Here is a 13,975-nt window from a genome sequence, read left to right on the forward strand (position 1 = left end):
TATTTTGAGGAAATCAAATCTATATACTTAATTTCCTCTGTGGCTTTTCCCATCACCTTTGAGTCTAGAAAGCCCTTGCCATCCAGAAATCAGATACTATTCCCCCTAGTTTTAAGATTTTTTTTTTTTAAAGATTTTTATTTATTTGAGAGAGAGAGAATGAGAGACAGAGAGCACGAGAGGGAAGAGGGTCAGAGGGAGAAGCAGACTCCCTGCCGAGCAGGGAGCCCAATGCGGGACTCGATCCCGGGACTCCAGGATCATGACCTGAGCCGAAGGCAGTCGCTTAACCAACTGAGCCACCCAGGCACCCCAAGATTTTTTTAAGTAGGCTCCATGCCCAGCATGGAGCCCAACGTGGGGCTTGAACTCATGACCCTGAGATCAAGATCTGAGCTGAGATCAAGAGTCGGACGCTTAGCTGACTGAGCCACCCAGGCGCCCCTGGTTTAAAGATTTTAACCCATTTGATATTTGGTCCACATAATGAGGGGGTGGGGCACATCAGTCGGGACCTCAGCCGCCTGTCCCCTCCCCTACGATGTGCCATCGTGCCAGCTCCCTGCGGGTCCGGTCGGGCCGCCTGCCGTCCCTGGCCCTCCCTCCCACGCCATACTTAACTTGCCCACTGCTGTCAGCACTCTTGGCAATTCCCACCTGTTTCTTCCCTGGACAGTGAGGTGGCATCACACAGCGCTGGTCTGGAGTTCCCCAGAGCTGGGTTCCAATCCCAGTGGCTCCTGTGTGACCTCCAGCAAGTTACCGAACCTCTCTGAGTGTCACCGAGCCCCCGCAGGAGCCCTACGGGTACACGGAGTTGTGCAGGAGGAGCCTCAGGCACACGTCTGGCAGTCGGGGGCACAAACGTCATTCTGGGACTTCTTCCCTGCCTCCCCTGACAAACCATCCCAGGGTTCTTTTCTAAGATTTATTTGAGAGGGAGGGAGGGAAAGAGAGAGAGAGAGAATGAGCAAGCGAAAGTACAAGAGTAGGGGGAGGGAGAGACTCCCCGCCGAGCAGGGAGCCCGATGTGGGGCTCGATCCCAGGACCCCGGGACCATGACCCGAGCCGAAGGCAGACGCTTCACTGACTGAGCCACCCAGGCGCCCCCCCCCAGTGAGGGTTCTGACAAACTGAGTTAAACCCTTTGGAAAGGACGGAGGTCTACACAGTGTCCATCTTTCATCAGGGACATCGGACATGTCTTCTTGATTCAGGCTTTCTTCAATGTCTTCTACGGAGTGTGACGTTCCCTGACAGGAGTCGGACATTCCTCGTTCAGGTCTCCCGTGGCACATGATGTGTCCTGCGGCTATGAATGGGATCCTTTCCTGCATGTTGGCTTCCAGTAGGGCGCTGCTCACCTCCAGCTGTTTCTTGGATGGAGCCTTCGACCCAGGAGCTTGAACCCGTCCGAAGCCTGCCCACAGCAGCCCTGCGCTCTGCCTCACCTGACGGTGTCCTTCCCAGCGGCTACTGGGGGCACGTCCACCTCTGGAGGGACCGTTCCCTCGGGACAGCCGCCCTGGGGACGCTGGTGCACATTTAAACATCATGTCCACCACACTGTCCTGTCAGCGGGGCTGGGTTGGCCAGCGCCAGCGGCAGATTCTTCCAGCACAGGTGGGCACGCCACCCTCGTGAGTGCCCGCCGGGGCCCCTTCTCACAGCCCAAACACCAGACTCGACCAGGTTTGGAAAAAGTCTAGTTTATTGCACTGTCTCAAAGCACAACTAAAAATTAAAACCAGAAAGAAAAACCGTACAAAGCACTGAAGCTAAAAGTAGTTTAAAAGTATCAAACTAGACTTGGGTTTAATTGCACTAAAGTCCCGTGGGTTGAGGAGAGCTGTGCCGTGTGAGGGGGGCCGGGCAAGGCACGACATACAGAGGAGGGGCCGCAGCCGGCCTTGGCTGGCCTCTGCCGTCACCAAACTTGTAAAACAAGGATTCTACACAAGTGGAGTGTGAAGCAGGATCTAGGATTTCATCTTCTTTTCCTCATTTAGACCTGGAACGCCTCCATCTTCGCGGCTGGCTGGGTCCCATCAGAGAACACATTTTATCGCTCTTCACCTGTGGCCTGGGGGCTCCCGGACACATTTACTTAGTGGAAAACAGCGAGTAATGGGGCCCTGGGCCAAAGGCAGCCTAACGAAAGCAGCGAGGCTGGGGTCCCGCTTGGGAGCTGCCTCCGGGACGGAGGGGCGCTGGGCTCGGGGCTGCCGAGCCTACGGCCCAGAGGCCCAGCGAGGACCCCCAGGACTGACGTCTGGCGTGGCCACAGCGGGCACAGGTCGAACCTCGCGGGGGTGCCCACCCAGGCCCGCCCACGGGGCCAGCGGCCGCTCGGAGCCAGCCGGCAGGTCCCACGACGGCCCCGCGGGGGGAGCCCACGCACAGCAAGGCTGCAGCTGAGGACAATGCAGGCTCAGGGCAAACCACGCGAAGGAACCAAAGGCCTTCCACTGGTTTCAGAAAATACATTTCTCCTCTAAATTTGTAAGAGTTGATTTCAAATGAGGTATCTTATGCAGGTTTGTAATACAACAAACAAAAAAGGCAATAATTAGTAGACTCATCCTGCGAGGACGCTTCTGGCCGTTATGAGGTCCACCAGCAGCACTAGACATCACCCCAAAGACCGTGCTCAGTGAGCTCCCGTGGCTGAGCTCCCCCACGTCCGGCCACACCTCCCGGGGCCACAGCTGCCTTGGAAACACGTGCACCTTTTCTATGCCTTTACTGTTTTGGGTAACGTGTGGCCTCCAGGAGGCGAGCATGCCGTGCCCTCAGTGGGCCCGGAGGGCGTGGGTGGTGTGTGCGCGCCCGGGTGTGTGTGTGTGTTTTGCATCCTGGCAGCGACCAGCACCCCACCTCGCAGACGCAGCCTTGGTTTCCCCGCCGGGGTGGCCAGCATGGAATGTGCTAGAACTTGGGTCCCTGTGGTGACCGCGAAGCCGGCGCGGACCCCCTCATGGGTGGGAGCGCGCTGACCTCCGGCTCCCCGGCTCGTCCCCTCTGCGGGCCTGGAGAGGCCGGGGTGGAGGCCGGCGCTGCCGCACTCAGAGGCGGCCCTGGCAAGAGCTCAGAGGCACTGCCGCTCCGCCACAGCTCCAGGTCGCTCGGCCGAGGCTGTGGGTCTGGAACAAGACGGAAACAAACATGGATGAAAGCAAGTGTGGGCTGTCCAAGCCGGCCCGACATGTCTGGGCAAGAGCTGATGAGGCGTGGCCGAGAGCGAGCGACTCCGAAACCACCGTGTCCGCCACCCGTCTCGGCCTCCTCCCTCCTGAGCGGCCCTGCCCGAGGCTCCTTCAGATGACCTCCCACTCGTCCTCCAGGTCCTCGGGGTGGGGGGTGGTGGCGTGGCTGCTCGGGGCACCATGCGAGTGGCTGAACGTCCTCGTCAGCCGCTGGAGGAGGTAGCCGGGGGGGCCCACTGCCCACAGCTCATCTGACGAGGTCACTGCAGGGACGAGAGGCAGCCGCACGCTCGTGAGTCACCCCGCCTGGGCGGCAGGCGCAGGGGGAGTCGGGCCGGCTCCACATCCCAACGTGACACTTTCTAGCTGTGGGCCCTGGACATGCCACCCCCAACCTGGGCCTCAATCTCCTCAGCTCTAAAGTGGGTGGCCCCGCGCCCTGTCCTCCCGGGCCACTCTGGCCAGCAGGGTGCTGGGTGCCCTCCCTCAGGTGTGACCCTCGGCTCTCGGGAGAGCGAGCCCCGAACCCGAGGAGAGCCGCGCAGCCCCGAGCCCTGCGGAGCCCAGCACTTGCCTGTGAAACATGTCACATTGCCAGGAATTTTCTTCCAGTAGTCTCCCGCGGGGTTCTTGTCGGTGATGCCGTACCGTCGGGCAAGATCACCATTGGGGCAGCGGGCCCACACGGTCCTGGTGCTCAGTGCGAGCTGGCAGGCCTGCAAGCCTGCACGCCAACACGGTGTCCGTCTGTCCTGAGCCCCCGGCTGGGATGGGACAGACCACCCTCCCCGAGTCTGCTCCCTCCCATCACTGGGTCTTGTCGACCAAGGGTGGCCCCGCGGTGGCCCAGGGAAAGGGTGCCCCCTGGCCGAGCCAGCAAAGCCGCGAGAGCCCAAGGCCACAGGACCCCACGGTCCAGGCAGTCTGGAAGCAATCCTCCCACAGGCACTCTGAGGGAATGGGGCTGGCAGCAGTTGGGCAAAGCGGTCCCTCAGACAGGGTATTCAGTTAGCCCCTTGCTCTTGCCTGCCTCAGCAGGACAGCAGAAAGGAAACAAAGCCCCGAGGGCAAAGCCGGGCCTGCCGTGTGTGCACAGGCTGCTGGACAGAGTGGGTGCCTGTGTCCGGGGACAGCCACGATGCGCTGGCATCCTACCTGGCACGTGCTCCCAGGCGATGCCCACCGGCATCTCTTCGGTGATGCCAGCCCGGACGTGCACGTTCCACCTGCTGTCGAGTGCCCACAGCATCTGGTCGTTGGGACTGGAGTGGACGCTGACCAACGTGACCCCCGCGGGCTGCAAGCCGGAAGAGACTTTCCTCAGGGAAGGAGGTGGTGGGGCACGTTATTTTTGGAGAGAGCAAGGACAGAAGGCCTGGAGCCTGACACAGGACAGGAGGCGCACGGGGAGGCAGAGTGGACCTCACAGGGTGGGACGCCATCCCTGCCATGGCAGGCAGACCCAGACGGGGGGGCTGCCCACCACACAAGCACACCCAGCTGGTCCGCAGCAGCATGTCCTGAGGGCCAGAGGGCAGGGGTCCCGGACTGGGACAGGCAGGTGGCAGCAAAGGGCAGCAACAGAAGAGCACGGTGTGGCCACTGTCCACGTCTCTGCCTGACGACAGGTGAGGCCGGGAAAGGGAAGGCCGGCTCTGGGGAAACACGTGCTGCAGGACCCGGGCCTCTGAGGTCCCCACGGGAGCAAGCACACAGCCACATGCTCACGGCTCCACGCTCAGAGAGAGCAAACATGGCACAGTGTTACCAGTGGTGAGTGTGGACGAACCGTCTATGGGCCTTTACTGAAATATACCTGCAGGGTTTCTGTTGGCCTGAAGTTTTTTCAAGATAAAAAGTTTAATTTAACAAATCATAGAGGGCGCCTGGGTGGCTCAGTCGGTTAAGCGTCTGCCTTCGGCTCAGGTCATGATCCCAGGGTCCTGGGATCGAGCCCTGCATCAGGCTCCCTGCTCAGCGGGGAGCCTGCTTCTCCCTCCGATCCTCCCCCGTGTCATCTGCTCTCTCACTGTCTCTCTCAAATAGATAAATAAAATCTTTAATCTTTTTTTTTTTTTTTAAAGATTTTATTTATTTATTTGACAGAGATAGCGAGAGTAGGAACACACGCAGGGGGAGTGGGAGAGGGAGAAGCAGGCTTCCCGTGGAGCAGGGAGCCTGATGTTCCACATCTCCTGGTCCCTTCAGTGTCCTGGGATCAGGACCTGAGCCGAACGCAGACGCTTAACGACCGAGCCACCCAGGCGCCCCGATAAATAAAATCTTTAAAAAAATTAAAAATCACAGAAATGGGACACCTGGGTGGTGCAGTTACTTAAGCATCTGACTCGTGATTCCGGCTCAGGTCGTGATCTCGGTGTCGTGAGATCGAGCCCCGCGTTGAGCTCCGTGCTCAGCGCAGAGTCTGCTTAGGACTCTCTCTCCCTCTCCCTCTGCTCCCCCCACCCCCTGCGTGCTCCCTTTCTCTCTCTCTAAAATAAGTTAATGTTTTAAAAAACTATAGAAATAAAATCCACTGACATACACTATTGCTGTCGGGGGACTGTGACAGAGGTGCAGGGGGAGGAGGCATGTGACGGCCCCCAGGAGCTCCATCAAGGGGGCGGGTGGCCTGGGGAGGGACAAGGTGGTGTTGGGGCGGTGGGCCTCCCCACGCACTTGAGCCCTCGCTTCTGCTCTGCTTTTCATTCAGACAGGACAGGACAAGGGCAAGGCTGACCGTGACAGAGCCTCTGTGTGCGCAGCAGGAAGTAGGGACTGGCGGGCCAGAAAGCCAGTGACCCTGCCACCAGGCACAGGCCTGGCCCTCAGTGACCTCATGACCAATGTCAGCTGAGAACAAGGGCATCATTTAACTCCTGCTGTCTCTTCTGTAAGCCCCCGCATGCTTGTGAACGGCCCATCTGGAGCCACCGACCTGGCCTGGCCCCAGCCAACCCCCCGGGTCCTGACACCCAACAGGAGGACGCCTCTTGGCTCAAGCTGCCCTCCAGTATGTTCCCTTGGGCAGTGATGTCCCCTGCTGGGTTGGCTTCCCTTCCCTGAGTGGGCACAATGCCGGCTGCCCTGCCCTCCTCCCTGGTCAGCCTGCGTCCATGTTCCACACCTCCTGGTCCCTCGTCCCCTTCTCATAGGACAAGAGGAAGCCCCTTCAGTGTCCTGTTTGCCACCCACTGGCCTGCTCTGGTTCGTCCAGGGCCGCCCACCCCTTAGCCGGACGCTTCTCTGCCCGTGAGGACAGAGCCATCTGTTTGGTCCCAGCCTCTGGTCACCGGCGGTGCTGGTGAGCACCAAGCCTGGGGTCTGGCTGTCCTCCCCCTACCGACCGACGCTGCCCGTTTTCCCCAGGCCTCTTGGTGGTCCCTGCTACAGCCCCGGTCTTAGGCCCTGCCTTCCGGGGCTGCCTCAACGGGACCCAAAGCAGTCGCCCCGTGGACGCTCGGCACTGACGTGCAGCTCTGTGCTCCTGGCTGTGGTGAGCGCGGTCACTCTACATGCCTCGTGCCCAAGACGCATCTGCACGGGGGCTCCCTGCTGTCATGCAGCCATCACACACCTGCCAGCAGCCACCAGACCCTCTCAGGGCACGTGGGCAGAGGGGCTCACCTTGCTCCCTCCGCCCCGTGAAGGGATTGGGGGCTCAGCCTCCACCCCTCTCACCGCCCTGCCGTCCTTCTCATCACTAGCAGCTTTGGGCAGGGGCTTCCCACCTGCTCGATTCACGAAGGGATGAGCCAGCCTCGGGCGGGGGGCACCGGGTGCCCAGCGGCTCAGCTCCTGAGTCAAATAGTGGCTCTCAGCTGCCGCGAGGCCAGGGGACACAGAGGACGGCGAAGGGGGAGGAGGGCAGCCACCGTCTCGAGTGTGGTTACTAGCGCTGCGTCCTCACCCTCCACTGGGAGCCCTGCCCTCAAAATAACGTCCAGTGCTTTCGGAGCTGGGGAGACCTGAAGCTGCTGCTGGCTTGCTTCCAGAGACCTGGAGCTTCCTGTCTCCCCTCCCGCCCTGGGCCCGAGTCCGGCCACTCCAAATTTCTCCCTTACATGGAGCTCACATGCACACGAGCAGCCACACGCTCCAGCCTGGCAGCAGGGGCCACCCGTCCGTCCGCAGCGTTTCGAGAGAAAACAGGCGCCCGTCCTAAGAGTCCTACCAGCAAACGGCTCCCTCCTCGGCCGCACACGAGGGAACCCTGGCTCAGCTCATCAGGCCTGCAGACCCCGGGCCCGGGGAGTCTCGGGGAGCAGGGCAGACTAGGCTGACTGTGCAGGGGACTCCCGGGATTGGCTAGGCAAGGATCATAAGGCTTTTGAAGGCTACTTTCCGATGAGGACAGGTGCTGTCAAGAAATAAAAGGAGCACTGTGACGGGGGAGGCAGCCCTGGGACAGCGGATGGCCAGAGAGGAGGCGGTCTGAGGGACGCATGGCAGCTGTGGGACTAGGCTCAGTGGGGAGCCAGTGCGTGGGGGGAGGGGCTGTGCAATTTATTCTACAAGCTTTAGTGACCATGCCACCAAACCAGTCCCTGCAGAAGACCAGGCTGCTAAGATGTCGCTGAGGCTTGGCACACCCCCAGACAACAGCCACCAACATAAAATCAGAGTAGCGTATAAAACCCCGAGTCACTTCCCAGCACCAAGCCGCAGATCCCCAGCTGAGTTTCCCCTGTCCGCTCGGCAGCCAGGTGGGGGCCCGCAGGGCTGTGAGCAGAGGGGGCTGGATCCCCAGGGACCACACACAAAGCCACAGAGCGCCTGCCCTGCTCCGAGGGGTGCGAGATGTACCAGAATCCAGTGCATCTGGGCATTTCTGCTTACCCCCTCCCCTCTGGGCAGTACGGACACCTGTTTAGTCAGCTTTGTTTAATCCACCCGTTTGGCCACGGAACGTGCTTTCTTACGTTTTACACCTATTCCATCCCACGACCTGGGGTTCCCTTTGGGATGTATTGCTCTAGGGCCCCCCCGCCCCCCGCCCCATTCTGTGGAGGATGAAGGGGCTCCAGGGCGGGGAGGGAGAGGCAGGGGCCAAGCAGAGGGAACAGGACTGTGTCCTTGTGGCATCTGGAGAGGCAGCCCCACCAACATCCCCATTGTGGCCCCACTGAAACACGAGTCTGTCCCCTCCCCTGGAATCTGGTCCGTGACTTTTTTGACCAACAAAACATGGCAGAAGCAACTCGATGGTAGGGCCGAACCTGGTCTCCGGGTTCCCATCAGAGCCCAGCAGTGAGAGATGTCGGCCATGCAGAGGCCACGTGGAGGTGGAGGGAGGCACGCGTGGGCCCGCTCGGACCCAGGCCCCAGGCGCACAGAGGGGCTGTCCATGCACACGCTGCCTGCATCCGAGGGGCAGCCGAGGGGTAACGATAATAAACTACTGTTTGAAGCCATTAGCTTTTGGGGCAGTGTGCTGTGGACAAGCAGAACAGTGGGAAGACACAGAAAGTGGTGACGGGCCAGGGACAGGGAAGAAAGAAGGGGGGTGACATGACGGGGAGACAGCAAGAGAGGGCGGGTGGAGAAACCCCCGAGAAAGAGGCAGGCGGAGGGAGGGTGAGGATGAAGACAGGCTGCCCGAATGCCAGGCTAGGCAACTTCTCTCCCCTCCCCGTCCTCAGGCTCCCCCTACTCCACTCCCCCTACGCCCCATCCTGGCTGCCAACAGCTCTTTGTCCTGCAGCCACCTTGTCGCAGCCTTCCCAGGGCCCCAGGCCCACAGGACGCAGTGGGACTTCCTCTCGCGGCCCAGGCTAGGCCGAGTCCGTACCTCACCTCCTCTGTGTCTCGCCACCATTCCCTTCCCGCACGCTCTCCCCCTGCACGCCCTCCTTCACTTGGCAAGCCCTGAGCCTCACACCACCCCACTGAAGTGCCTGCCCACAAAGCTCTGGCCTGGCCCGGTGAGGTACACCTGCCTGAGGTCGGAGGCCATGTCTCTTCCCTTCTGGGGCTGCTGAGGAGCGCGGGCAGGATGCACACGCTGCTCCCTGCTTCTCGCTGAAGCGTCGGGCAAGCCGAGCTCTTTGCTTGCTCTCATCCAATAAAAGGGCAACTTTTTACCAAAGGATCACATGCATCCAAAAAAGCACACAAATCCTAAGCGTATAGCTTGGTGGGTTTTCACAATCTGAGCACAGCCGTGTAATCGCACCCAGCTCTGAAAGCTAAACACGAGCCCGAGTGTGCACCCAGTTACTGCCCTCCTTGCTCTCCACATCCCGACACGGGACGTGAACCTCACTCCAACGGAGCAGGCAGCACGGAGGCTGCCTCTGAAACAGGTAACAGCCCTCCCCAGCAGCGGGAGGCCTGCCCACAGGACAGCCCAGGGGAGGCCATGGGGAGAGGGCGGGACATAGACCAGGTCTCCAAGGACAGAGGAGCACAGGTGGTCCGAATAAAAGCACCCAGGAATGCCAGTAACTGTGCATTAGAAGACGAAGAGCAGGACATCCTTATGAAGCAGAGCATCTCGCAGCATTCTCCAGACTGGGTCCCGCGGAACACCAACCACCCCCACAGAGGTGCTCATGCTGCCTGAGCTCTCGGACCAGCTGCCTCCTGAGCACCTCCATCGGGGGTCACGCAATCACTTGCTGGACAATGAGCACCTTCAGTGCACCAGTGCTAGGCACTGGGGAAACCTCAAATGCAAACCAACCACACACCTGCCCCCAGGAGGTTCTATTCTATTGGGCGGGCTGGGCGAGGCAGAACACACCGATGCAGTAATGGAGGGGTGCTAGGAGAGCCTTGGGGCAGTAGGAGGGGGGGCCGGGGGGGTTCCCTGACCTGGCCACCCCGGGAAGGCATGCTGGGCAGGCCCAGCGAGTGCAGAGCCCACAGATAGGTGCAGTTTTGGGAGCGGAAAGGAGGCCGGGTGGCTGGAGCCCAGTGACCTGAGACAGAGTGGGGAGAGGTCAGACGGTGTGAAGGCCACGGGCTTAGGGAGGAAGTGGACTTCATGCTGAGTGAGGTGAGAAGCCACTAGATGGTTCTGAAAACAGGAGTAACATGACATGAGCCTGGCTGTTGGGAGGACAGACCTCGGGGAGGCCCATTCCAGAATCCAGGCGAGATGAGAGATGGCCCGGCCCAGGGGTGGTGGTGGACAGCCTCAGGGCAGGCCTGCAAGGTGTCGGCCACGTCATGCCGGGGCAGGGCTGCTGCTTATCTGGATCCTTCAGAGCAGTCGCGGGGAGCCCCTGGCACACTCGGGTTGATAAACATAAACGTGAGCACAGCGGCTGCTGAGTCAGAGCATGAAGACAAGGAGAGGCCTCTAGTGCAATAAACTGATGTCCTTTCCAAAAGAAGAAAACAAATGGTTGCAAAGTTGGCTGCTGGGAGGGTGGGCAGGGGAGACAGCAGGTCTGCCTACAGGGCTGGGTACGCCTCCCGGTCACGAGCAAGCACCTGAGGGCCGGCCAGGGCGGGGCTGGACGCGTCCTAGGGTCAGAAATCACTGGAGCTAAAAGCAAATGCCTTCCTCCTTCTCTGGAGCTGTCTAACAAGTGTCAGGGTCATTCCCAGTGGGAGACAGTGTGGGATCCGGGGAGCAGGGACCCCCGGCGCTCACGTACCATGAGCACTAGCCTGTGGCTCACCCACGACAACGGTGCTTGTCACCCAATTCATTAGCCGCTTCCCTGGACCTTTGCCAGATTTATTTTATGAACTCAGATTTTTTTTTTTGGTAATTGTCACCTTTGGATTTGTTCTTTTGTTTGTGGACTACTGTTTTAATTTTTTAAATTGAAGTAGAATTACCACACAGTGCTGTACTAGTTTCAGGCGAACAACACAGTGACTCAACAACTCCATACATCCCCCAGGGCTCCGGCGGTTAAGTGGGGTCGCCACCTGTCACCAAACAACGTGACGGCAATGTGGTCGACTATATCCCCTGTGCTGTACTTTTCATCTCCGTGACTTATCTCATAAATGGAAGTCTGTGCCTCTTAATCCCCTTTACCTACGCCACCCATCCCTAAGGCTATTTCTTTGAAGAGCACCGAGGGAAGCATAGGAGTGCGTCCTCCTTGGGCCATCCTGTGAGGGGACCCGAGAGCTTCTGACTGAGCGTGGGGCCCTCAGGTTTACCGGCTGCGTGCCTGTGAGAGGGACTCACAGCGTCTTCCCATCGGCACCACAGAGTCTGGGGCTAAGTGAGCCTGAGCACGTCAAACCGAGCACACCAGAGGCTTCCGGACAGGGTGGGCATGACTCAGGGTCCCAGCAGCCTGCTGGTGAACAAAACAAACTCCCAACCACTGGGCCCTACACTTCCACAGGCTCGTTAGAGAAACATGAAAAACAAAATAAATTGTAAAAAGTGATTTTGAGGACGCTTATTGTTAATACTTTGATTTATTTTTAGTTCTTTTCCTATGTAAAGCTCTTTATTTAAAAAAAAAATTCTGGCTTATGTCATTTTATGTTCTGCTTTTGGCTCAGTTCACAATATACGGAGCCTTCCCCCCAGGCCACCACAGCTGTGATTCTAACAGTGGCTCTCCCCCCGGTCACCCGGGGGGCTCTGGAAGACAGATCTGGGCCTTGCATCAGGTGCTCTCAGGAGGGCCCAGGCCTTGGCATTTGTGATGCAGTCATTCTGGGGCACAGTCATGAAAACATCTATAACCGATGAGATAATAACAAAGAAGTGGCAAGCAGGAAGGGCTGGACACTGGTATCAAGTGTGATTCAGAGGTTGGGAGGAATACAAAATGAGGTCACTAGCAGTTCCTGGAGACCTGGGTGGACAGGGAGTGGCCTGGGGCCTTGGGACCAGATTGCAAAGGGTTAAGAGTGAGCTGAGAACAAAGTGGGTGGGGGAGGCAGGGGAAGGGGTGGGGAGGCAGGGGAAGGGGTGGGGAGGCAGGGGAAAGGGCGGTGAAGCCTCCAGGAGGGGAGGGCTCAGGGCCTGCGCCCAATCCCACCTGGAGGAGTGGAGGGCTTCTTAGAGGCCTTGTCTCAGGAAGGGAGGAGACAGTGCTGAAGAGCCCTCAAGCACCCGCCCCACGAGCCCCATGAGCTCCCACCAGTCTCTGGGACACTGGGGCCATGGCCCTGACAACATACTGTGTCTTAGTGACCTTTGTTTCCCGAATAACAACCAAATAGTAGGCCCCAAGGAATGTTTGCTAAAGTGGAGACAAAGGAGGTTCTGGAAACTCACTGATTGGCTCTTGCCAGCCTCTCAGCCGGGCACTCAGCCACCTACCCATCCATCTACCTAACATCACCTATCATCACATACCTGCCTACCCCTCGTGCCTCCACCATGCACCTATCAACCACCATCCCACCAACCCATCCAACAGAGCTTTACCCGAGCACCTGCCATGTGCCAGGCACGGTGCTAGGGATCAATTTTCTTGACTCCTGATATTAAAGTCTGGTGAGAAATACTTACTAACCAAACAGTCCCACAAAGAAAGAGAAGACTGCAACAGGGAAGGCTAGAGAGTGAGGTGCTCTGAGAACGTATGTGCGTCAGACCAAGGCCAGGAGGGCAGGAAGAGCATGTCAGGCGTAGTAAGGGCACAGGGAAGGAGCGAGCAAGGGACCTGGGGCCAGGTGGTAGGAGTGGGAAAGGCAGCGGCGGCACCCCTCCTCGTAAATTGCAGGAAGGTCCGCTGGGGCCCAGGGCTCTGAGGCTGAAGGTGATCAGAGAGGGAGAGGTTAGAAGAGGTACCCGAGGGCAGAAGGTAAGAAACAAGACGCAACATACAAAAGGCTTCTCGGATGACTTGAGGGATCAGTGGATGGCAGGGCACCCTGGCCTGTGTAAGAAAAGGGTTAAGCTGGAGGCCATATGGAAAAGACAGGTGCCCGCCTGGGGTGACAAGGCAGCAAAGAGTCCATAAATGTCACTCTCCCTCTGCCACCACTCTGAGAGCTCCCAAACACGGCCCAAGACACACGGTTTCCCAAATGGCGACTGGAGAAGTCCCGACAAGCTTACTCCCAGTGGAAAAGCAGGGCCAAATGCCGAGATGGGAGATGGGGGTGAACAGGGAGCAGGCTGTGAAGATGACGCATCACACACAGGCCATTTTCAAACTAGGAAGCTTGTTTTTGCTGAATCCAAGTCCTTCCAGAGGGAAGGTGAGTGAGAGCAGGTCCAGTGGTTCTTAAAACTTAACAGTCCCAGGATTTGTGTGGGGAACTTATTAAAATGGCACATTCCTCATTATTCAGCCATAAAAAAAGAATTAAATCTTGTCATTTGTGGAAGGAGCTACAGGGCATTATGCTAAGTGAAATAAGTCAGTCAGAGAAAGAAAAATACCATATGATTTCACTCATGTGTGGAATTTAAGAAACAAAACAAATGAGCACAAGGGAAAAAAAAGAGAGAGAGAGAGACACACCCAGAAACAGACTCTTAACTACAATAGAACAAACGGATGGTTGGGGGGGGTAGAAGGGGGGAACCAGGGATGGGGATTAAGGAGCACACTTGTGATGAGCACCCGGTCATGTAGGGAATTGTTGAATCACTATATTGTACACCTGAAGCTAATATTACACTGTATGTTAACTAACTGGAACTTAAGTAAAAACCTTATGAATGAATGAATGAATGAATGAATGAATGAATGAATGAATGAACGAATGAACGAACAAACAAATGGCACATTCCTGGGCTTGGGTCAGCCTTTCTGCATCAGCCTTTGGGGCTAGGGCCCAGAAATGACCTTTTAAACAAGCATCTCAGGCAATTCTGTTCAGGTGA

General features: G+C 58.2%; 1 protein-coding gene across 3 annotated transcripts in view; it reads right to left on the minus strand.

Moving 5' to 3' along the window:
- Window positions 1–1,705: 1,705 nt before the first annotated feature.
- TECPR2 (tectonin beta-propeller repeat containing 2) overlaps window positions 1,706–13,975 on the minus strand; it is a 106,828-nt gene continuing 94,558 nt past the window's right edge. For all 3 annotated transcript variants that reach the window (XM_034992620.1, XM_034992622.1, XM_034992621.1), the window contains 3 exons: window positions 4,363–4,504; window positions 3,782–3,931; window positions 1,706–3,470 (listed from right to left, as the gene is read on the minus strand). In XM_034992620.1, the coding sequence (XP_034848511.1) occupies window positions 3,319–3,470; window positions 3,782–3,931; window positions 4,363–4,504 (444 nt within the window). In that variant the 3' untranslated portion in view covers window positions 1,706–3,318. The remainder of the gene's footprint in view (window positions 3,471–3,781; window positions 3,932–4,362; window positions 4,505–13,975) is intronic.

This window comes from Mirounga leonina, unplaced genomic scaffold (assembly GCF_011800145.1).
Source record: "Mirounga leonina isolate KUSES-001 unplaced genomic scaffold, KU_Mleo_1.0 Mir_82, whole genome shotgun sequence".
Classification (NCBI taxonomy): Eukaryota; Metazoa; Chordata; class Mammalia; order Carnivora; family Phocidae; genus Mirounga; species Mirounga leonina.